The 23,599-nt window shown below is 47.8% G+C and overlaps 1 protein-coding gene across 9 annotated transcripts in view; it reads left to right on the forward strand.

Moving 5' to 3' along the window:
* The window catches only part of Ppp2r5c (protein phosphatase 2 regulatory subunit B'gamma), a 130,735-nt gene extending 115,178 nt beyond the window's left edge, over nt 1–15,557 (forward strand). For 5 of the 9 annotated variants that reach the window (XM_090344851.1, XM_090344844.1, XM_090344845.1 and 2 more), the window contains 6 exons: nt 3,633–3,760; nt 4,683–4,784; nt 6,216–6,288; nt 10,062–10,178; nt 12,201–12,257; nt 14,372–14,460. In XM_090344851.1, coding sequence (XP_090200977.1) covers nt 3,633–3,760; nt 4,683–4,784; nt 6,216–6,288; nt 10,062–10,178; nt 12,201–12,248 — 468 coding nt within the window. In that variant the 3' untranslated portion in view covers nt 12,249–12,257; nt 14,372–14,460. Of the gene's footprint in view, nt 1–3,632; nt 3,761–4,682; nt 4,785–6,215; nt 6,289–10,061; nt 10,184–12,198; nt 12,269–14,371 lie in introns of all 9 variants that reach the window. The other 4 variants (XM_090344846.1, XM_090344850.1, XM_090344853.1 and 1 more) reach the window with 3 other exon arrangements.
* Nucleotides 15,558–23,599: the final 8,042 nt, after the last annotated feature.

Consider the following 23,599-nt stretch of genomic DNA (forward strand, 5'->3'; position numbering starts at 1 on the left):
CCTTGAGCTGAAGAGCTCAGGGACAGCGCCCAGGCCCAGAGTTCAAGCCCCATGACCGATGACAAAGCAAAAACAAAAACAAATGAAAACCTTACATCTGAAAATTTTTTTCCCATAAGCTGACATAAATCTCTCTCTAAAGTTTATGACATAGATCTCTCTGAATTATTTTCCAACCAAGTGCAGTAGTGCACAGGTGGGTTCCCAGCCCTCTGGTGGGTGAGGCAAGAGAATCACAAGTTCAAGCCCACAATAAGTTCATAGGAAGATCCTGTCTCTAAAACTAGTGTGTGTGTTGGCTGGGAATATAGCTTAGTGGTAAAGTGTTTGCCTAGCATTCATGAAGCCCTGGGTTGATTCCTCGGTACCTCATAAACAGAAAAAGCCAGAAATGAAGCTGAGGCTCAAGTATTAGAGTGCTATCCTGAAGCACAGAGAGGCTCAGAGACAGAGCTCAGGCCCCAGGACTGGCAAAAAATATAATAATAGGGGCCGGGAGTTTGGCCTAGTGGTTAAAGTGCTTGCCTAGCATGCATGAAGACCCGGGTTCAATTCCTCGGTACCACATACATAGAAAAAAAAAAAAAAAAAGCCAGAAGTGGTGCTGAGGCTCAAGTGGTAGAGCTCTAGCCTTGAGAAAGTCCAAGGACAGTGCTCAGGCCGAGTTCAAGCCCCAGGACTGGTAAAAAAAAATAATAATAATAATAAAATATAATAATAATAATAGTAATAATACCACCTCTATCTGTGTATGTGTGTAAAATATCTCTGCCTTTTCTCCCGACCACATTCCCATCCAAGAAGGCAGTATTGCCCACCCACACCCATCCTTTGATTTCGTGGAGCAGATGGGGATGGTGTGTTGTCAAAGGCAGGGTTGGAATAGGACCATAAGGGCTCCAGCTCCAGGTGGAACCAAGAGGATCAGGGCTGCATGGAGAGCCCACAGCTCTGAGAGAGGAACAATGGGGAGATCCTTTCCCAAGGGGAGGGTCCTCCCCGAAGCCTCTCCAGTAGTGAGAGGCCACTGTAACCACCAGGTTGAGGCAGACAGCCCGCAAGTGAGTGCCGGATGGAGTCCGTGTGTACAGTGGACACCGTCACGCAGGAGGGCCAGGCTCAGCTCTAGGAAAGGATAGGACATCACAAATCTCTTCCATTTGTTTTTCCTGGCAAAAGCAGGACTGGAGGCATGATTTAAGAGGTTGAGGGAGACCCTGTGTCCAAGCCTCAGTTTGCTCTTCCTTAAAAAAAAAACCACAAGATGATAACATAAAATGCAAGTATTGCTCAGAATGATGAACTTCTTACACTTGGGATCTGAAGCTGGAAGATTTCAGATATACAATCAGCCTGGGCCGGGAGTGTGGCCTAGTGGTAGAATGCTTGCCTAGCATGCACAAAGCCCTGGGTTCCATTCCTCTGTACCACATACACAGAAAAAGCCGGAAGTGGTGCTGTGACTCAGGTGTTAGAGAGCTAGCCTTGAGAAAGCTCAAGGACAGTGCCCAGGCCTCAGGATTGGCAAGAAATAAAAACAATAAATCAGCCTGAGCTGCATTATAAAATTGAGTTTTCACGAAGAAGAATAAGGAGGAGGAGAAAAGACTAGTAAGGAAGGATTAAGCTCTTAAGCAAGAATTATCTGCCAGATGGGTGGTTGATCCTATAATCCCAGTACTTGGTAGGCTGAAGAAGGAGACTTCAAGTTCAAGGCTGGCCTGGTCTCACATAGTGAGACCCTATCATCACCCTATAAGCTTTTAAGACTTGAACTCAGGGCCTAGGTGCAGTCCCTGGGCTTTTTGCTCAAGGCTCGTATTCTACCACTAGAGCGACAGGATCCACTTCCCACTTTCTGGTGGCTAATTGGAGATAAGAGTCTCACAGAGGGGCCGGGAGTGCGTCCTAGTGGCAGAGTGCTTGCCTAGCATGCATGAAGACCTGGGTTCAATTCCTCAGTACCACATACATAGAAAGAGCTAGAAGTGGTGTTGTGGCTCAAGTGGTAGAGCTCTAGCCTTGAGGAAAGTCCAAGGACGATGCTTAGGCCCCGAGTTCAAGCCCCAGGACTGGCAGAGAGACAGAGTCACAGACTTTTCTTCTGGCTGGGTGGTTTTGAACTTCAGTCCTCAAGTCCCAGCCTCCTGAGTAGTTAGCATTACAGGTGTGAGTTACCAGTGCCGGCCTTGTTAATGTTGTTTTTGTCTTTTTTAACTCATGCTCTATATTGTCCTCGCCTGGCTCTTCTGCTTCAACAAGTTCACACATATTTTGCAAAGCCCAGCTCCTCACATCCTGTGATTCCTGATCCCTCCACATCCTCTCCTGCCATTCTGTCTGCTACTGTCCACCCTGCCACACCGTGATCTTAAATGTCTAGATTTCTGGTGGCAGAGATGTCACCCCTCTGTGCTAAGTGTGTGAGGGTTACTGCTCAGCTGTGTGTATCCTGCCGAAAGCATAGAGATGTAAACTTAGGGCCTCCCATAGCTTCCTGTTTCATCCAGAGTAGGACCAGCCCATGGACTCTGAGCTTGGGGGGTCCATGCCTCAGTTCCTCTTGAGGCTCCTTCTGGCTGCTCCCCGCTATCCTTCTCACTCTCAGGATCTTCCTTCCCCCAGTCATCTCCAGTGCCAACTGCCCTCCCTGCTCCCTCACCCCTAACGACCTCGGGCTGTCACCCACCACGTGTAGTAAATCAGGAAATCATCCATTCTTAGTTCCCCACCACAAGCCCCTGCTCCCCTGTCCTCTGTGCACGCGTTGCTGAGTGTGCATCACAACACGTGGGGAGTGAATACCTGTGTAGGAAACCAAGCGGATGATGGGGTGGGAGTGGGGGGTGCCAGGGAGTGAGAAGACTAGAGGGAGCTTTTTTGAGTCATGTCACCATCGGGAGGTTGGTATCTAGGATATTGTGCACTGAATAGAGAAGCAAATGCTGATGTTGTAGATTTCTTGATATATTGTGACATCATCTGCTGGTGCTGGTGAATCACGCCTATAATCCTAGTGACTCGGGAAGCTAAGATCTCAGGATCACTGTTCAAAGCCAGCCCAGGCAGAAAAGTCCAATCAACCACTCAAAAACGGGAAGTGGAGCTTTGGCTCAAAATGGTAGAGCAGCTAGCCTTCCTCACAAAGTGCTCAGGAACAATGCCCAAGCCCTGAGCTTAAGCCCCACAACTGGAAAATATAAAAATAAAAAATAAGCCAAGTGCGGTGGTTGACGCCTATAATCCTAGTTACTCAGGAGGCTGAGATCTGAGGACTATGGTTCAAAACCAGCCTGGGCACTAAAGACCTTGAGACTCATCTCCAGTTACCCACCAGAAAACCAGAAGTAGAGCTATGGCTCAAATGGTAGAGTGCTACTGTTGAGCTGAAGAGCTCAGGGGACAGTGCCCAGGCCCAGCGTTTAAGCCCCACGACTGACAATAAGAGAGTAAATAAGTAAATAAAGTATGTTGTCTCTTAGCCCTTTGCTGAAGACTCTTCAAGGTTGCAGTCTAGAACACTTTGAATTCATAGAAGTAACTAGTGTCCTGACCCAAGCTTAGCAATGAAGGTAGTGCCTGATGACTTCAAGCATGCTCACCAACAGCACTGTGCACTTGATGTCTTCCAGGTGGCAGAGCGAGCACTGTATTACTGGAACAATGAGTACATCATGAGTCTGATCAGTGACAACGCAGCCAAGATCCTGCCCATCATGTTTCCATCCTTGTACCGCAACTCAAAAACCCATTGGAACAAGTAAGGAAGAGCAGGCCCCTTTGTTGAATGCTGCATACCTTCTTGTTACTCTGACTGGAATTGCAATCCAAATTTTAGTATAAGTTTAAAACTAATGTTGACTTGGCTAGAAGTTTAGCCTAATAGTATAGCGCTTTTCTAGCATGCGTGAAGACCCTTATTACCACATACATAGAAAAAGCCAGAAGTGGAGCTGTGGCTCAAGTGACAGAGCTCTACCCTTAAGAAAGCCAAGGACAGTGCTCAGGCCCTGAGTTCAAGCCCCAGGACTTGGGGGAAAAAAAGTGGTAAATGGTGTTGTGGCTCAAAGTGGTAGATGGCTAGCCTTGAGCTGAAGACCCAGGGATAGCACCCAGACCCAGAGTTCAAGCCCCATGACTGACAAAAGATTAAAAAACGTGAGCTGGGCACCAGTGGCCTACACTTGTAATCCTGGCTACTCAGAAGGCTGAAATCTGAGGCTTACAGTTCACAGCCATCCTGGGCAGGAATCTGTGTGAAACTCTTATCTCCAATAAACCACTCAAGAAAGCCAGGAGTGGCACTGTGGCTCAAGTGGGAGAGCAGTCACCTTGAGCAAAAGAAGCTCAAGGATAGAGCTCAGGCCCAGAGTTCAAGCCCTAAGCCCAGTTTAAAAAAAAGAAAAAGAAAAAGCCCAGAGTTTAAGCCCCAAAAGTAGCCCATGTGCACACACACAAGAAGGAAGGAAGCAAGCAGGCAGGCAGGCAGGCAGGCAGGCAGGCAGGCAGGCAGGCACGCACTGGGTGGCACCAGCAGGCTTCTCATGTTAAATGTGGGGTTTGGGAGTATTGGACTGAGAAGAGCCTGGAATTGGAGAGGAATGAAGGAATGGAATAGGTGTGGCAGAGGAGGGAGAGAGGATGCTGCAGTCTGGAATTTCACTGTAATGTGTCCTTGGCAGGACAATACATGGCCTGATATACAACGCCCTGAAACTCTTCATGGAAATGAACCAGAAGCTCTTTGACGACTGTACTCAACAGTTCAAAGCGGAGAAACTAAAGTAAGTCACTCCTTGTACCGGTGGCAAGGGTATTTTTCCTTGATACTAAATAAACCTCCTCCATTGTTTTGTTGTTCTGAACCTTAAAGCAATGCCAGTCCTCTCACCTGTGTTTAAAGTCATCTGTCTTCACCCTGTTATTAGTTGAGTCACCTTTGTGATGCAGCGTGGTTAGGAAGCAAACCTGCAGGACAGTTGCTTTTCTCATGGACACATTAAGACGATTCTGGATAGTAATTTATCATGTATGCAAAGAGGAATTTGAATTACACCCTGAAAGGTTTATGTGAAGGAGCAGGAATTTACCTTGTATAGCTTTATTCTCAGGGATCCCGGCCGTCTATGGAGAAATCAGGGTCCTGCCTTTGTGCATTTGAGAACTTGAGAGCCGACATCTGCCCAGTGTTGGGCTAGGTGATAAGACGTTGTGTCCCCAGGCTGGACACGTAATTATGTGATGCCTGCGTCTCATGCCCACAACCTCAGCTATGCCAGAAGTGGAGGGGCATTAGCCTGGAAAGCCCGGGCAAAAAACTCAGAAGACCCTGTCTGAAAAATAATGTAAAACAAAAACCAAAAACAAGAGGCATGGCTTAAGTGGTAAAGTGCTACCCTAGCACTCAAGGCCTAGGCCCTGAGTTCAAACTAAATATCCTAGTATGGGCTGCCAGCAGATTTTGCTCTTTGCTTGTCACCTTAGCCTATCTAGGATAGACAAACTTGGAATGGGAATAATCCAGACTACAGGGCAGCTATATGGCTACCCATCATTCATTCACTCAAGATCACTGTGCTTGTCTGCATACTAGCTCTGCTTTAGTTTTGCTAAGGCTATAGCTGCAAACAAGACTAAAATCCTCACCAGAAGATTGATAGTTCACCTAAGAGGACGTGAGCAAGAACAAAAGGCAGAGTGTGGGAGGTGATGATAGGGAGAGCAGGCCCTGTTCACCTCTCACACCTCCACCCCACAGAGCTTGAAGCTGCTCCAGCAACCCCTCCTCTCCTGGAGCACCCCAGGGCACTGAGAAGCCCCAAAACAGTTGAGGGATTGTAAAAAGTGGGGTCCCAATTCCTGAAGGGTGGAAGTGGACAGCCCTGGTCTCTGGCTCCAATCAGAGATACTTAGCATTTTGGCACATTTAGCATAGAGATGCTTGTTAGTTATTTAACATTTTACCTTTTTATGTGCGTGTGGTGCTAGAGTTTGACCGTGGGGCCTTGTGGCACTCTCCCATGTGAGCCATGCCTGAAATTCACCTTTTTCAGTATTTTCCCCTAAAATCTTGGCTAGTCTTCAGTTAGGACAGGTGGCGTGAGCCGCCCCAGAAGGAGACCATGAAGATGAGAGGACTAGAGATAGGGGTTCATCTCAGCGTTTCCACAAATGTGACTTTTCTCTAATGTGGATGACATTTTGCTATTTTTCAGAGAGAAGCTAAAGATGAAAGAGCGAGAAGAAGCATGGGTTAAAATAGAAAATCTAGCCAAAGCGAATCCCCAGGTACTAAAAAAAAGACTAATGTGAAAGGGTGCAGGGTGTTAACTGACTCTATAAGACAGGAGCATGGCTTCCCAGGGGAGGGGAAATCAATTTTACTAACATTGTATATGAAAATGTCTACAATAAATACTTTTCAACTTTGTAACCTTCTTCTTGTATAAGTACTTATTTTGCCCCACCATTTTTACCACAGAATTTTTTTCCCTCTTCTTTTCAAGTTAGAAATGGATCTTATTGCTATACTGTGGTAAAAATCAAATGAGGATTTAACTTCTGCTTTAAGATTATAACTTGCCTCCCCACTTAAGTGTCGAGCTTAAGCTATGTCTGTCTCCCTTCCTTTTGAATATTGATTTATTTTAAAAGAAAGGAAATTGGATTTGAAATAGGTGATATGTGGATGAAGTTGATGTCATTTGTGTCTTGGCCTCAGCCTTTATGCTAAGTACTAACAGTTCTACCCTGTCAGCAGTGACTGCTTCCGCCAGGCCCACGGGAGCCGCTGTTCCCTCCACGGTGTCTGCACCTAGAGGCCGGATCTTCGGGACCTCCTCCCGTGTTGGCTCTGGACTAGCTCCAAGGCCATCATGGTCCTTTGATTTTGCATCTACTGGGCTGGTGACTAGATTAGCACAAATGTGTCCCCAGAGGGCCGCAGGACCTCTTAATGAGAAGCATTGTCTGAATCTCTGCCACACTAAAATTTCCGAGCTTCTCTCAGTTCCCCAGGGTAGAAAGTGTTTTACCAAAGCCTGTGGTTCCGTTAGTGAGAGATGTACGTACAAAGTTGTTGTCTACATTGAGGTGTCAGTTTTTAATGGTAAAAAAACAACAAATGAGCATATCGTTAACAGTATGAATTTTATCTGTGCAACAACATCGTGACCTGTATCTCTTCGATAAAACTGCAGTTAACAGACTGAAAATCATAGGAAGTGTGAATGGCTCTCATTTGTCTATTCTTGATTTCACCAGAACAGGAAGTCAGTATTTATGGAAAGTACTTAGGGTTGGAGGTGTGGCTCAGGTGGTGGAGTGCCAGCCATTGAGCTAAAGTATCAGATCTGAAATGAGTCCTGCTCTTGCACCCCCAAAACAGTACATATCCATGTTCTTGCACAGACTGAGTAATCAGTCTGTACTGATGCTTGTTTTTAAAGGTGCTAAAACCATAAATCTATGGCAGATTTCAGTGGGTTGGCCCTGTCCAGCATTGCCCAGAGGTCAGCTTTGTTTTCAGGTGTAGACAGATGCCCACTCAATGGCTAACAGCCTCGAAGAGCATGCAGAATGTGTATAAATGGGAGCATCTGGCTGTCTGTGCTTCCCAAAGAAGGTAATGATAATAACTTGCTGAGAACACACAGGACTAACACTTGCTGAGCATAGCGGGGACCTGGCTTCATGGCTGTCTCGCAGGATGACCCTTCTCGAGCAGATCTTCCTCTCTGCCCGTGTGCCCAAGCGCCACCCTTCAGCTGTCTCTGTGATCTCTCTGTGTCACTCCCATACCTGTCCTGGTTTGACTTTGGATCTCTGTGACCTCCCTTCTCTCCGTCCTCTGTCCCCTTCTCTGCGACAGTCCTGTGTTTGAGCCCCTGCCCATGACAGTGGAAAATACTTCATGTGTCCATACCTCAGACCTGGAAAGAAGCTTTTTGTGTTTCTGAATGTCTTTCCTAAATTGTGATCTGTGCTCATCATTACAGTGGTGCATTTGGAGATGATAGAATATGCTTTTATTTCTGTCACAAAATGGATTGGGTTCTTTAAGCCTGGTTTTCTGTCTCAAAGCTGCCTTGTGGTGAGTTGATTGGCTGAGCATCATTTTCTGAAGGTAGATTCCCATCCTCCAGAGTGGCATCTGTGGAGACGGCATCCTGAGCTTGCTTTGCTCACAGACCAAGTACGACTGTCTTGCCTGCATACACTGTGGACATTTTGTTTTCGTGACTAGGCAGCTTTGTTGGACTTTCCATGGTACACATGATTTAGTGGTTTGAACCCCTAAAACAAGGGATATTTCTAACCTAGGCATGTTTCTCCATGTAACCGCTTAGCACCCACGCCGTGCCTCGAGAGGGAGAGGTGAATAGTGGATGAAGGGCTTCTGAGGAGTACAGCGTGGCCGTGGGTGCCCACTTGAGGGTCTGCAGGAGGGAGGGCTCCTTGGGGAAGGGCTGCTTCCTTGTGCAGGCCTGCCTTCCAGTAGGGGCCCTCCCTGTGTGTCCTGCACTGCTGGACTTCCCCTCGCTGAGCACCTGTTCCCGCACTGCTGCTCATGGAAAACCTTGGGGTTCCTGGAGGAGCCAAAGGCTGAAATATCTGCTTGAAAACAATCTGATGCAGTCCATGTTCTCGCTTGGACCTGAGTTCAAGGCAAATCAGAGTGAGGTGACTGCAAGGCTGGCTCTGGAGGTATCTGTTTGTGGGGACCAGGACAGGTCTCTGTTAGAGTAAGGCTGGAGAAGAAGCAAGAGAGATTGGACTTTACTATCCCCACCCCATATGTGTGTAGCTGGGAAGGAGCTAGAGCAAGTGTGCTGTTGAAAGCTCTTCTGGTGGCAGCAGATAGGTATGCTGAGAAGGCTGGGTCCAGAGGCGGACAGTGACTGGAATCAATGTCCAGCTTCCCTTCATGCCCCAAGGCGTGGCAGGCATAGAGAGACTAAACACTAAACACTAACAGGCCATGCCCCCTTGTCCCTCTGCTATGGAAACCAGAAGTTAGCAGGGCCAGGGTGCAGGCTGGTAAGGAGCCATCTGTAATTCCAACCTATTAGCTTTGCAGAGCATTGGGGAATGAAGGAGACAGGATCCAGAGAGGGAACAGGAGGACCCCCTAACACAGCTCTGGGCTCACCAGGGCTGTCTGATTAATCCAGGTTACGTTCATTTTGGTGCCAAGTGGAACACCGAGGCTATGGCTAAAAAATCTGAGCAACTAGGAAAATGCCAAGGAAATGACACAGAGACATAGAGGAGCTAGGTACTTGTGGCTCACACCTGTAATCCTAGCTACTCAGGAGGCTGAGATCTGAGGATCACAGTTCAAAGCCAGCCAGGGCAAGAATGTTCATGAGATTTCTTTTCTTTTCTTTTCTTTTTTGCCAGTCCGGGGCTTGAGCTCAGGGCCTGAGCACTGTCCTTGGACTTTCTCAAGGCTAGAACTCTACCACTTGAGCCTCAGCACCACTTCTGGCTTTTTTCTATATATGTGGTACTGAGGAATCGAACCCGGGTCTTCGTGCATGCTAGGCAAGCACTTTAACCACTAGGCCAAACTCCCGGCCCTGTTCATGAGATTTCTATCTCCAGTTAACTTACCAGAAAGCCAGAAGTGAAAGTGTGGCTTAAGAGGTAGAGCAAAAAAGCTTAAGGATAGAGCCCAGACCCTGAGTTCAAGCCCTAGGACTGGCACGATAGAGAGGCAGAGAGAGGACATTGTCGTGAGAGTAAGGTTGGCAGGGTGAGAAGTGACAGTGTCAAGCCAGGGGTATTTCTCATACTGGTGACCACATGGGGTCACTGTCAGACTACAAGTCGGGTGCAGGCCCACGGTGCACCAGACACTGGAGATTCAGGATGTGAAAGTGACCCTGGAGCCAGAAGGAGGCCAGTTCTGCGGACCAGCTTGTAGCCTGCAGCACACGGGCCTCCTTGAGGAAGGGAGGGCGGGAGGACGGTAGAGAGTGTGCCCTGACCCTGCCAGGATGAGAACCCCAGTGCAGACTTGAGCGCCTAACAGAGCACCTCCACGCTTTGCATTGCAGTACGCAGTGTATAGTCAAGCCAGCACCATGAGCATTCCGGTTGCAATGGAGACAGATGGGCCTCAGTATGAAGATGTGCAGATGCTGAGAAAGACAGTGAGCGACGAGGCTCATCAGGTAAAATGAGCCCAAGCAGTGCTGCTTCAGCTGAAATGGTAGATCCCATTCGGTAATCTTTTAGGGAGCGTTTGATCTCTAGTAGGTCTTAATAATCAGATTACTAGTCTTTCATGATTAAGTGTGTGTCTTCAGTTTCTTTGTTTAATGTTAGTAATCCCAGCTCTAGGCCTTATGTTAACTTAGTCCTACATGTTAACTTAAGCAAAATCAAAAGCTTTGCAGTAATATCCTGCTGCCTGCCTTTCCCTTTCTGTCTCTCTGACGTCTGCTCTGACCAGAGACACCTGGTTTAATTCTTGATAACAGGTGCTCTAGTATGCTAGAAGGAGCCTAGGCCCTGGCCTTTGTGGCAGCACCTCAGGCAGTGTACATGCCCTGAGGTCTGGTTTCCATTGTGGAAGCAGTGCTTGCATCACCACCCCTCCACAGAGCCTCTTCCTAAGGAGCTGGGAACATACACAGACAGGCTCCAAAGAAGTACTCCTACTTAGGTTTGAAATGCCTTTGTATGAACTGAGGCCTGAGAGCTGATGGCTCCACACCTGAAATCCTAGCTACTCAGGTGCTGAGATCTGAGGATCACAAGCCAGCCCAGGCACAAAAGTCCATGAGACTTATCTCCAGTTAACCACCAGAAAACTGGAAGTAGTGCTGTGGCTCAAAGTGGTAGAGCACTAGCCTTGAACTGAAGAGCTCAGGGAAGAACTCAAGCCCCACGACCAACAAAAACGTGCCAGACCCTATCTAAAAAGCAGCAAAGGCCGGTTGGGTGCAGTGGCTCACACCTGTAATCCTAGCTACTCAGGAGGCTGAGCTCTAAGGATCAAGGTTCAAAGCCAGCAGGGGAACAAAAGGACCTGAGACTCTCCAATTAACCTCTAGAAAATGGGAAGTGGGGCTTGGCTCAAGGGTAGAGTGGTAGCCTTAAGCTAAAGAGCTCAGGGACAGCACCTAGGCCGAGTTCAAGCCCCATGACCCCCCTCCAAAAAAAAGGATAATAATAATAAAAATAAAACAAAAAGCAAAGGCCCCTTAGTTCTATCCCCAAGAGGGGGAGGGAGAGAGGAGAGAAAGAAAGAAAGAAAGAAAGAAAGAAGAAAGGAAGAACTTGATAGGAACACAAGCCAAACTGTGGTGGTGCAGGCCTGTAATCACAGCTTTCTAAAGACCGAGGTATTAAGATTGTGAATTCTAGGCCAGCCTGGACTGTTACACAGTAAGGCCTTAAAAAACAAATAAATAAATAAAAAGCCCAAATAACGTTCTCATCTTGAGTGACACTGCTTTCAGTGGACTCTAATGTTGTAGGACACCCAGTGCCAATGCTGCCTGGACCCTTCCCAGTGGGTTGCCTATCCTCCACCCTTCCCATAGGCCATGTCCATTCCTTAGGACCCCTGTGAAAGGAGCTGGCCTATGTTGAAGGAGTGGACGGCAGTCTCTGAGAGGACTCCTGTGGCCTGCGTGCTGCGTCCTCTGCTCTAGATCCTCGGGACCCTGCTGCTGGGGGATGCCATAGGGATCCTTTCCCCAGACGAGCCCCTCAGTAGAGCCACTTCAGGTAACAAGCTGAGTCCACTAGAACTCCCATGGAGCAGAGGCAGGTGCATCTCAGGTCAGAGGACAGCGTGAGCTACGTGGCAAGACCCTGCTGAAAAGTGAAATGAAATGAAATTCCTGTGGGAATGTGAAGGACGTGCAATAGCCAAAACGACACTAAGAGAGCAGAGTTGGAAGGCGAGCAACGCCACCCAGTGCCAGCACTACTGCATTCACATTCAGTTGGATCTCAGCTTACGTAGATGAGGGTATTTATGAAGTATGAACGCGTAGGTTTAATATTTGGGAAGAGAATCCAGTCACCAGTGGCTCCGCCTCTAATCCCAGCTATTATCGTTAGATTCCTTTGAGAAACTTGTGTCACCCTATAGAGAATATCCAAAGAAAACTAGTAAGTTTCATGTGAGCTGCACTGAGATGAGAGATGTTTAAAATATTTACAATTCTCATTTTTAACAGTTGGTCGCGAGAAAAGCAATGTCAACCCCGCAAGTGAGGAAGGTATAGAGACGGAAGGTAGGCAGCCAGCTGTCCGTTACGAAATACGTACACTGTGCTTAAGGCTCCTTGTCTATGAAGAAGGTTGACCAAAGAAAAGAATGCTGTGTCCATGAAGTATTTTCCTTTCTTTGCATGTCACCGTGTCATTCCAACTCGGGGTGGTGTAGTCAAGGTAACACAAGTGTGTGTGGTTTGGTTTTTTAATAAATTTGTGAAGTTTGAAGTTATGCCTTTCTAAAAGGAAGAAGATGTACACAGACGTGTGTTCTTACCCCTGACCTGACTGCCTTTGGGGAGACGAGTGCTCCTGCCACGGGCTGCTCCTCTGTGAGTCTCTTGCAGAGCTGTCTCTGGCTAGCACTTTCTGGTCCTTTCTGGTCAGTCCACCTGTGCCTGCATGTTACAGGCATGTCCCTGACTGTCTGTGTGGTGTCTTGTTTCTCCCACCTCCTGTGTTCCTTGTCCCTTTGTGGTTCCTCCTTAGTCCCCTCTCTCTCTGTTTCACCTACTGACTTGAAATGCCTGAACCCGAGGCCCAGACTCATCTCTCACCTGCCTAAGAGCAGGCAAGTCCCATGGCCCACCAGTTCTCTCCTTTGCCTGTGTGGCTTCTAGCTCGAAGTGCTTAACTATTTTGTCTCTATTAAAACGTTTCTTCTTTTTGAAGTGCTCATTTCACGGGTAATAATATATTTTGTTTATATAAAAACTTGCTTTGTTTAGTTTGGATTTGTTTGTCCTATAGACCAATGTACTATGAACATAAAATTCAGGGTAGGATTTCACCTCTTGAGTATCTGACGGGTTAAAGGCAAACCTGCTTTGTAAGCTACAGCATGCTTACGTGCTGTACCTGGCATCACACACGTGTAATCTTAACACCAAAACGATGACGAGGATCATAAGTTTGAGGCCAACATAACAAAATGCTCCCTCAGGAAGAAAGAAAGAAAGAAGAGAGAGAGAGAGAGAGAGAGAGAGAGAGAGAGAGAGAGAGAGAGAGAGAGAGAGAGAGAGAGAGGAAGAAAGAAAGAAAGAAAGAAAGAAAGAAAGAAAGAAAGAAAGAAAGAAAGAAAGAAAGAAAGAAAGAAGTCACATGGATGGATAGATAGATAGATAGATAGATAGATAGATAGATAGATAGATAGATGGATGGATGATGGATACTAGATGAGGGATGGTAGGGGGGGAGGGAGAGAGAGCATGCGCTCTTACAGGTGTGGTCAGTGCTAACAGACCCATGGGGGAACTGGTGACATTTGCCATTTCTGGAATCTGGTTCTCCAAATAGCATCTCTCACTGGTGGTGAGGGTGGAGGAGGCGGGACCAGAGCCCTGTCCATCAAAGAAACTGAGCAGAAAGGAAAGCAATTCTGGTTATACAACTTTGATCCAACAAAGTTGCTAACTATCTGGCAGTCTTTCACATATACATTGCTTCTTGTTTTGTTACAGAATACTAGTGTTAATGCAGTAACAACTCTCCTTTAAATCTCAATTCCTTTTTTTAAACTTTTATTCCTGAAAATGGGTGTATTGTGTATGGAAACTTCCTACCAAGAAACCTCCTTTCTTTTCAGATTACACTTTTCTAAATCTACTTTCAAAAATGGAATTCACCTAACTTTTTAACAGTCTTAAATTTCAGAAAGACAATGGAATGGACAAAGGAGTCTTATTCCTTAATAATTATGTAAATCACTGACTTTACAAGTGCGGTTTCCACACATGTGGCCTGATTGTACTTATTTTTAAATAATGGTTTTTTATTTAAATAGAAGTTTTTGTTTGGCAGGATTTCTTACTGGTTTGAAATGTAGTTTGAATGTGGTTTTTAGATTCATTCTCTTTACCTCAAGAAGACATTTCTATGTAAATATTGTGGAATGGACAGAATTGTAAAATAACATTGGTGATGGCTGTTTTGTGAAAGAGGGAGGCCCTAACACTTGAATTCTGCCCACACCACACAGTTCTCGGATGGCTTTTTGGGGATGGCACGGCAGGCTCCCGTGGCCCGTGGGGCCTCGGCTTTCCCATGGCGCACACACATGAGCTCGTAATCCTCTCCCTCCTCTGAGCTCAGATAGCCTGGAGCGTCGCCAACTCCACTGCATTTCTAATTCCAGGCACAGAAAGATCCGAAGAAGGACCGTCCTCTTGCGCGCCGCAAGTCTGAGCTGCCCCAGGACCCTCTCACCAGGAAGGCCTCGGAAGCTCACTGCAGGGCCGACGAGCTGCTCTCCCAGGACGGGCGCTAGCCCGGGGCACAGCGTCAGGCCAGGCATGCCCGTCTCCTTTGGATTCTGTAGAAATACATACTGTCCGTGCCATCCCCGTCAGCTCCACTCGGTCAGAGCTTCTACCCCGTTCTGTAGGCGATTGCGTGCGTCTGCCTCAGCTCGAGACGAGGAGTTCAAACAATGGTGGTTCTCAGACCCCACGGGCCAGGCTGGGAGGTAGGAGCGAGTGACAGCACCACCCTAAGTAAGACTGTCACAAGATCAGAGCTGTAGGAAAGCACCTGGTCCTCACGTCCACGTTCTACCCCAACAGCACTGGTGCCCCTCTCAAGTAGGCGGTTCTGTGGTAATATCCAAGGGACACTCTCCAAAGTGTCATCTACCTTTGCAGACTTCACGGCCTTGAAATCCTTCCCACACACGCGACGGTTAGGCCGGTCGTTTTTGTTTGTGTGATCTCGCAGAAATGGCTCTCGAGCCTCCTGGGAGAGAGTCGTGACAATCCCGGGCGCTGGCCGGGCCTGCCCAGGCGTCCCTTCACCCCGCTCCCAGCACGCACGCCACGCCCTGCTTCTCTCGTCTACCGAAAGCCATAGTTCCCAGTCTGTGCCACAGCACCAGGGTTCTGGGAGGAAGTCATTTAAAAAAAGAGCTTTCTCTGTCGACCTTGACTGGAATTGGAATTTTTAAATTATGTGCTCATATTTTTATTTACAGAATCAGTTTTTTTTTTTCATCTAGTTACACATCGTTACCCTTCCGCAAGACTCTTGAAGTGATACAGTTACAGTGTCTAAGAACCTGGACCCTGGTCAGAAGTTGGAAGGAGTCAGGCTGCCTGGCCTAAGGCCAGCTGCTGCCTCTGCCTTTGGGATAACTGCGGGCCGGCCAGGCCCCACCCCGAGCCCAGCTCACCTGCCCCTTCTTCAGGAAAGGTAGCCAGGTGGCTGGAGGAAGTGGCAGGATGGTCCGTGCTCCGGAGGGAAGGAGCACATGGACCAGCTGAGAAAGGAAAGTGCAGTGTCTTGAGTTTTCACTGTCTTCATAATGCTGCTATATATTTCCCAGACTTCTGCATGGATTAGCTTTTGTTTTAGATGGAATAGCACGAGGAGAATTCCTTTAAACTTAGTGCTTTGTCTATTCTTTATTTCTCTCAGGGTGGCCAGTATTTTGACTTAATTATCCTGCTTGAAAGCTACTTGAGATGTGCACTGCTGTTCTGAACAGTGACTTAGTTTCTTTTGTCTCTGGCATATACATATATACATATATATATACACATATATATAAAAGTTAATGTTAAATGTCTTGATGCATAAGAGATAAAACGTGGCTTCTTTTAGGATCTGTTTTTTAATCGTGGTCTCGGGTATCCATGAAAAGATGGTGAAATCCAACATTGCCCATTGGGTGGCCACAGTGCCTGCTGCCCGCTTTCCTTTCGGTCCGCTGACGATGTTTCTTTCTTGGGTCCGGGAGGAACAGCATGTGCGGGAGAGCTGGGAGGGCTGCGTGTGCTGCGTGTGCTGAGTCCAGCGCCAGCTCTGCCCTGCGTGGAAAGGCTGCAGGACTGACCGTGGGCAGGGCCTGGTAAGAACACTTCCTGAGAAACTTGACAAGTATCTATCCATTTTACCATTATGAAATCTATCATTTAAAAACAAGTTGAGATGCCTTCTCCTTTTGAGGGAAAAAGGGTGCTTTTATTGTATAAAGCAGCGTCTTATGTATTTTGATATACCATTGTTTGAACTTCCGTCTTTAGCTGGTAGATTCTCAGAGGCCCCCGACGCGGGGTGCTGAGTATGTCCCGAGAGGTTCTACAAAGACTCCCCTTGACCCTCGGGGAGAAGCAAGATATCAGTGTCTGGGTGATTGTGTAAAACTCAACATATAAAAACATCTTTTGGTCTAGGTTTTATTTCTGCTCTTTATTGAAGATAAACATTCACCAATAAGGGGAAGAAAAGCAGTTTTGAGAGAAACTAATTTTCTTGGACAAGAGTATTACTAAATATTTTGGCCTATTAAAGTTTCCTAGTTAGTACTCAGATTCCCTGTGCTAATGGTTCAGCTTATGTAGTATCCCATCAAGACACTGTTCGCTCTGTACCAAACAGATTTCAAAAGTACTGCGTTGAAAATAAACTGGTGACTGTTTTTCTTCATAAAGTTCTGCGTTTGGCATCGTCACTTCCCAGAAATGTATCTGCATCAGAAATGTCACAGTTCCCAGTGTCTTTTTAGTGTGGCTTTAGGATGGCTTCCTTTTAATATTGTACATACAATGTATCTTTGTTTTATGGTAATAAGTAATAAAAATGTAGACTCCATATTTTGTACAAAAATGTCCTATGTACAGAATAAAAAAAAGTTCATAGAAACAGCAAAAATAGGTAAGTGGCACAATTATTTTTTTTCTTTAGGAAATATCTGTAACTTTATGCTTTGGTGAAATGTTAAGTACCTACATATTTTTTAACATTTTGTAATTCAGAACTTTTTGTTTTGACATTGTTTATGAAGAGAAACTTCATACACCTGCCACTTAATATGCTCTTTTACCTAATTTTAAAGAACTCTTAAAATGGTGTATTATATGAACTAAATAAAGAACATGTGAATTTTATTGCTCATCCTGAAACTAAATTTAGCCACAGCATTGGGAAGGCCGGTTCTGATATTATCAGGTTACTGTGAGGTCTGAGGTTAGCCGCTTGGGGCTCTGGCTGGAGGACAGGACAGAGGTGTCCCTTGTCACCCACCCTGAGCCCCTATTGGTCCCTTCTGGTACTCAGAGCTGATCCTGTACTCAAAATAGAAAGAGCAGAAGCAACATTTTATACATAGCATCTCGGCTTTTGAAGAAGCAGATGTGAATCAGAGTACAACTTCAAGAAATTGAACTGAATCCAGGCACAGTGGCTCACACCTGTAATCCTGACCACTCAGCAGGCTGAGATCTGAGGATCAAGGTTCAAAGCCAGCCCGGGCACTAAAGTCCATGAAACTCTTATCTCCAATTAACCACCAGAAAACCAGAAGTGGTGCTGTGGCTCAAATGGTAGCTCTTCAGCTCAGCCTTGAGCTGACGAGCTCAGGGACAGCGCCCAGGCCCAGAGTTCAAGCCCAACAACTGACCAAAAAAAAAACAAAACTTTTCTGATGTTTTTCCAAATTCACAAAAGAGAAATTAAGTGCTTACATGGGAAAATAGGGCTCTGCTCAGCTGCCCTCCCTGGCAAGGAAGCCTTTATCCTCTCTGGCACAGTTTTCTCTGGAATCAAGTTGCATTTCTTGGAATCCCTGGGGGAATCCTCACTGTTGCTTGGTGTGGGGCAGGGCCCAGGCCTGTCACCTGGTCTCCGCTGCCTTCTCTGCCAGTGGGAACCTGGGTGCCTCTGCAGGTGCAGACTTGCAGTCTTGTCTTTCTCTGTTTTGGGGACCAGGACTTGAGCTTGGTGTCTGATGCCTGTGCTCTTTGGCCAGTGTTCGGCCACCTGAGTCACACCTGCAGCTCCCACACAAAGGTTCTTGAAGGGACCCAACAGTGCAGCACCCTTGGCACACAGAGGGCGGCGCCCCAGGTCTGTGCCTCTGTCCTGAGACACGGTGTGGCCTGGTCAGTGGTGGTGGTGACGGTGGCCTGGCGATTCCTCAGCCTCGCTCCCGCAGGAGGAAACAGACACGGGGAAGTGGAGTCAGCCTCCCACGGTCACACGAGCCTGAGTGGGTGCAGGTTTGACTTCTGCAGCAAGCCCTACTCCTGGGCACCCCATTGCGGGCAGACACATCCCCAGAGGTCACCGTGGAGACCCCATATCTCTGTCCTCTGTGGTGCTGAGACCTAGCCCATCCCCAGCCCCGCTGTCAAGGGAGGGGCAGCAGCGGGAGGGGGCAGTGGACGGGACCTGAGGACCTTGCAGACCCCAGCATCTGCCGCCACACAGACCTAGATCTGCACACCTCAGACCTCAGCGCCTTGAGGACCACGTGAGTTTCCATGTTTGCTAATAGAAATACAAAGTTAGCACAAGTGTGTGAGCAGATGGTTTTACCCAAGATTTGACTGGGGAGCGGGGATGGGTTCCTTTGCCAAATGTTTCAAGTCCTCTGGGTTTAATTTAACTTGGTGGGGGGGGTGGTGTTGGTTTGGATTTCACGCGCTTTTTTTTTTTTCTTTTTGAGAAGGCAAGTCCTAGAAGTAGAGATGCCCAAACTGACTGAAAGTTCCCTCACCCCTTTCTACTGTCTACAGAGGCATCACTTAAGTCCCACAGAACCTCGTGAGAGGGTATGGGATCAGGATATTAGAATACAACTTTTTCTTGGGGTCTGAACCCAATACGTCACCCTCACTCAACTCAGTTCCATGGCTGGCACTCTACCACCTGAGCCTTGCCTCTAGTCCTGCTTTGGACTGGTTATTGAGAGATGGAGTCTCACAACTTTTTCTGCCTAGGTTGGCTTTAATTGCAGTCCTCCAGATGTCTGCCCCTCAGTAGCTAGGATTGCAGGCATGAGCCGCCTGTACCGAGACCACAGGCTTTTACTTGGAGTGTGTAGAAGCTCAGTGAAAGCAGGTCCTAGCCAGGAGCTCATTCAGTGTGGGCACACTGCCGGAGTCCAGGGCAGAGTGGTCCATCTGCCTTGGACACAGGAAGGGGAACTAAGGCCCAGCCTTCTTGTAGTCTATGAAATGAGGCTGACCCTGGGGCCACATTAGTATGTGGTGTGTGTGTGTGTGTGTGTGTGTGTAAACATGCTACTGAATGCACTTAGACCCCTCTTATTCTTAATGTTCCATGGTTTTTTTTTCCCTAATATCCCTAGAAGAGAATGTTTTCCTCTTGAATTTCAAGAAGACAGGAACAAAATGCCTGCCATGCAGCATGCGACACTCATGGAAATCCTGGCATGGCAGGTCCTGGGCCAGGCGCCATGCTGCCACTGCAGTTGAAAGGGCTGCAAGGCTCTCATCCCCATGTACCCAGGCTCAGGAGTTCTAGAAGGCCTCAGCAAGCTGGTTTGCTCGCGGTACAGACAGTGATGGAGAGGACAGGAAATGAAGAGCAGGCATGGTGTGGAAGCCCCTGCCGTGACCCTGCCGTGACCAGCACCCGGGAGGCATAGATAAGAAGCCACAACTTTGAGGCCGACCTGACTGCCTCAAACCAGGGGCCGGAAGCTGGGCTCAGCCGCTCACACCTGTAATGCTAGATCCTCAGATCTGAGGACTGCGGGTCAACGCCAGCCCGGGCACTAACAGGCACTAAAAACCATGAGACTCGTCTTCAGTTAACCACTAGAAAACCAGAAGTGGCACTGTGGCTCAAGGGGTAGGGGAGTGTCCTGGAGCTGAAGAGCCCAGGGATAGCGCCAGCCCCAAGACAGACAAAAGAGGGGAGGGGGAGCTGGAAGTGTATTGGGTGGCAGAATGCTTTCATCATAGGTATAAGGTGCCAATCTTGAGCCTCATCACTGATTAAATCAACAGGCAGAGGTGGGGCACAGTGGCTCATGCCTGTAATCCCAACTATTCAGGAGGCTGAGATCTGAGGATCAAGATTCAGAGCTTGCCCAGGCACAAAAGGACCTGAGACTCTTATCTTCAGTTAACCTCTAGAAAATGGGAAGTGGGGCTTGCCTCAAGGCTAAGGCTGTAGTCTTGAGCTGAAATGCTCAGGGACAATGAATGCCCAGGTCCCAGGGTAGAATGGTAACCTTGAGCTGACGAGCTCAGGGACAGCACCCAGGCTTTGTTCAAGCCCCATGACCCATAAAAAAAAAAAAAAATCAACAGAGAACACAGGACAGGAAACAGGCCTCAAGCTTGGAGTTGCCACTCATCCTCTGCCCACAGCCAGCCCAGGAGGCTGGCGTTGCCTGGCAACGGTGCATCATGCTTGGAAAAGTGCCCGCCAGGGGAGCTCACCAGCCTTTGGGCACAGAGTGTTTTGTTGGGGGTTAATCATGATGTAGATCTTAGCGTCCGGCCTTTCCAGCAGTAGAGACAATGCCATGTGGCCCAAGCCACATGTTAGTATAGAGTATCCGACATGGGCCAAGGCCCCCAGGTAAACAAAGCAATCTTACTAGCCAGAACATTCCCTTGCAGAGCGGGGGACAAAGGCTAGTCTTTCTGGCCAAAGTTAACTGGACACTGAGCAGCCATGAGGTGCATGAATTCAGAGCAAGACAGTGACAAGAGCAGGGTAAGGAGCCTTGTGGCTGCAACAAGACAGGCAAACAGCAAGAAGGGGCTTGTGGGCTTCCAGCAAGCCTGAGGAAGGAGCAGTGGGATGAGCCTGAGTAACTGCTGGGCATAAGGAGCAGAGCCTGAGGAAGGGGGCCTGCTGCCCCGGCGGGGGGGGGGGGGACACTGGTGTCCTGCCTTACGAATGGCTTCAACTCAACCTGTGAATTTACATGTATAGTGTGCCTTGGTCAGTGTCACCATTCTGTCCTCCCTTCCTCCCACTCAATGCCTGAGAATAGCCAAGGACGGAGATGCCAGGGACTCATGCCTGTGAATCCTAGCTACTCAGGAGGCTGAGATCACAGATTAAAGCCAGCCCAGGCAAGAAAGTTCACAAGGCTTTTCTCTAATTAATGGAAGTGGAGTAGTGGCTCAAGTGGTAGGACATCAGCTGTGAACAAGTTCAAGTGTCAGGGACAACATACATGCGCACACACACACACACACACACACACACATTCCTCCGATAATTCAATTCTTGAACATATTCTTATTCTGACCTGCTTTTCCTCAACTTTGGGTATTAAACCCTTAGGAAATGGCAAACATAAACTTTTGTTTATAATTCCATTCTTGAAAAAAATTAGTAATACCATGCTCACTTTAAAAAAAATCTTTTGTGCTTGAATTCAAGGCCTAGTGATTGCTAGGTAGGTACTCTAGCACTTGAGCCAAGCTTGTAGTTCTGCTTTGATGCTCCGCCTCAATTGTGATTCTCCTGTTTAAGCGTCCATGTAGCCGGAATGACAGCTACATACCACCATTCTCAGCTTGATTGAGATGAGGGGCTTGACTTAGTTTTGCCCCCAAGTCACTGAGATGATAAGTGTGTGCCACTATAACTAGCTTCATTATTAATTATTAATCCTGATCTGCCTCCTGAACTATGAAATCCAGAATTCTAAAATCCCCTGGTCCATTTCAGATCCCTTTGTTTTACTTTATTTTATTTTATTGCCATTCGTGGGGCTTGAACTCAAGGCCCAAGCACGGTCCTTGGACTTTCTCAAGGCTGGAGCTCTACCACTTGAGCTCAGCACCACTTCCAGCTTTTTCCTATGTATGTGGTACCAAGGAATTGAACCCAGGTCTTCATGCATGCTAGGCAAGCACTTTAACCACTAGGCCAAACTCCCGGCCCTCAGATCTCTTTGTTTTAAAGAAAGGAAAATCCCAGCTGGATGCAGTGGCTCACCCCTATAATCTTAGCTACTGAAGAAGCTGAGATCTGAGGGTCACACTTCAGAGCCGGCTGGGGCAGGAAAGTCTGTAAGACTCTTACCTTAATTTACCACCAGAAAACAGAAAGTGGTTCAAGTGGTAGAGCAGTAGCCTTGAGCACAAGAGCTCAGAGGTAGTGCCTAGGCCTGAGTTAAAGGCCCACAACTGACCCAAAAAAGCAAAAGTTCCTTACTACATATTGCATGAGGTTTTACTGAGTTGTGTGTTACCATTGACTACCACCTGTGTAGACCAATTGTGTGTGTGTGTGACGTGTGCGTGCGTGCGTGCATGCAAGCTGATCCTGTCCATTCTTCTGTCTACTTCTGAACATATTTGGTGAGAAAAAAATATAAACAGCGGGCCTGCAATGACAAGAGCCATTAGGAAGCCAGGGCAGCTGGAAACAACTTCATTCCAGTACCTGGAACACAAAGGCAGGAGGGTCACAAATTCAACTCCCTCTCAACAAACAAGCTGCCAGACATGGTAGTTCAAGCCTGTAGTCCTAGCTATGTGGGAGACCTCAGCGAAGAGGACGGGGTGAAGAAAGCCACAGGAAAAGCCATAGGGCACTGTCCAGAATATAACTAGAAAACCGAGTGGGGCAGGGCTGGCCTAGCAGGTCCAGGGCCAGAGCCCAAACCTCAGTACCACCCAAACAACTCCCCTGGGCTCACCCCACCCTCCTGTGCCCAGAGCTGATGCCCACTTGTAGAAGAGGGTTAGCCATACCCACTGGGGTACCGGCGCCCTGGACTTGAGTGAAGCCCATAATCCCCGCTCAGGACTGGCAGAGCCACCCCTTCACCCCAGACCCCTGCCAGTGCAAGCAGTGGAATGTACAGACATGGGCACATATGGGCCAGGGAGTGAGAAAGGGCAGGGCCAAGATCACATGTTTACTTATTTTTGTGTGCAGATACTGGGGCTTGAACTCTAAGCTTTGTACTTTACAAAAAAAAAAAAAAAAAAAAAACACCTCATGGCTAGGTCCTGTACCACTTGAGCCAGTCTGACTTTGTCCTGGTTAACTAGAGATACAGACATATCTGTATTTGTTTTGCCAGCTTGAACTGGCCTTCAACCTCCATCCTCAGACCTCAGCCTCCTGAGTAGTGAGGAGTAGAGGCGTGAGCCACTGAACATTAGAGATGAGACAAGCTAAGAGCAAGATCACGGGTGAGAATGACCACTAGGCACAAGGCCACTCTCAGACGGGAAACAACTGGGAAAGGAAAGAAACACAGAAAGTGAGTGAGGCAGATTCCAGCTGTTATTAAAGAGTTGCTTTCCTGATAGGAGTTCATAAGAGGGTGAGCAAGGAGAAGGTGTTTTGATTTTGGTGCCATAGCCAGTGAATTTGGGGGTGTGGGAGTGTCCTATCAGAAAAAGGTAAACTCATCTTTGTGAGCGGAGAACAGGATGGAGCATCAGTGCAAGGGCGTTTGGGTACTGGGTCTGTGGCCCAAGAAGTGTGGGGGAAACCAGCACCCTGTGGCTTCCCGGAAGCCAGGAGCAAGAGTCTCAGAACCATGAGTGAGCAGAGCAGCCGCGACCACTGACAAAGACCATGCAGAGACCGCTGTGGACGCGGGAGAATCTGAGTGGCAAAGTGAGTGGGAAGCAGG

Source organism: Megascapheus bottae, chromosome 14, assembly GCF_031878675.1.
Source record: "Megascapheus bottae isolate mThoBot1 chromosome 14, mThoBot2.hap1, whole genome shotgun sequence".
NCBI classification, from domain to species: domain Eukaryota; kingdom Metazoa; phylum Chordata; class Mammalia; order Rodentia; family Geomyidae; genus Megascapheus; species Megascapheus bottae.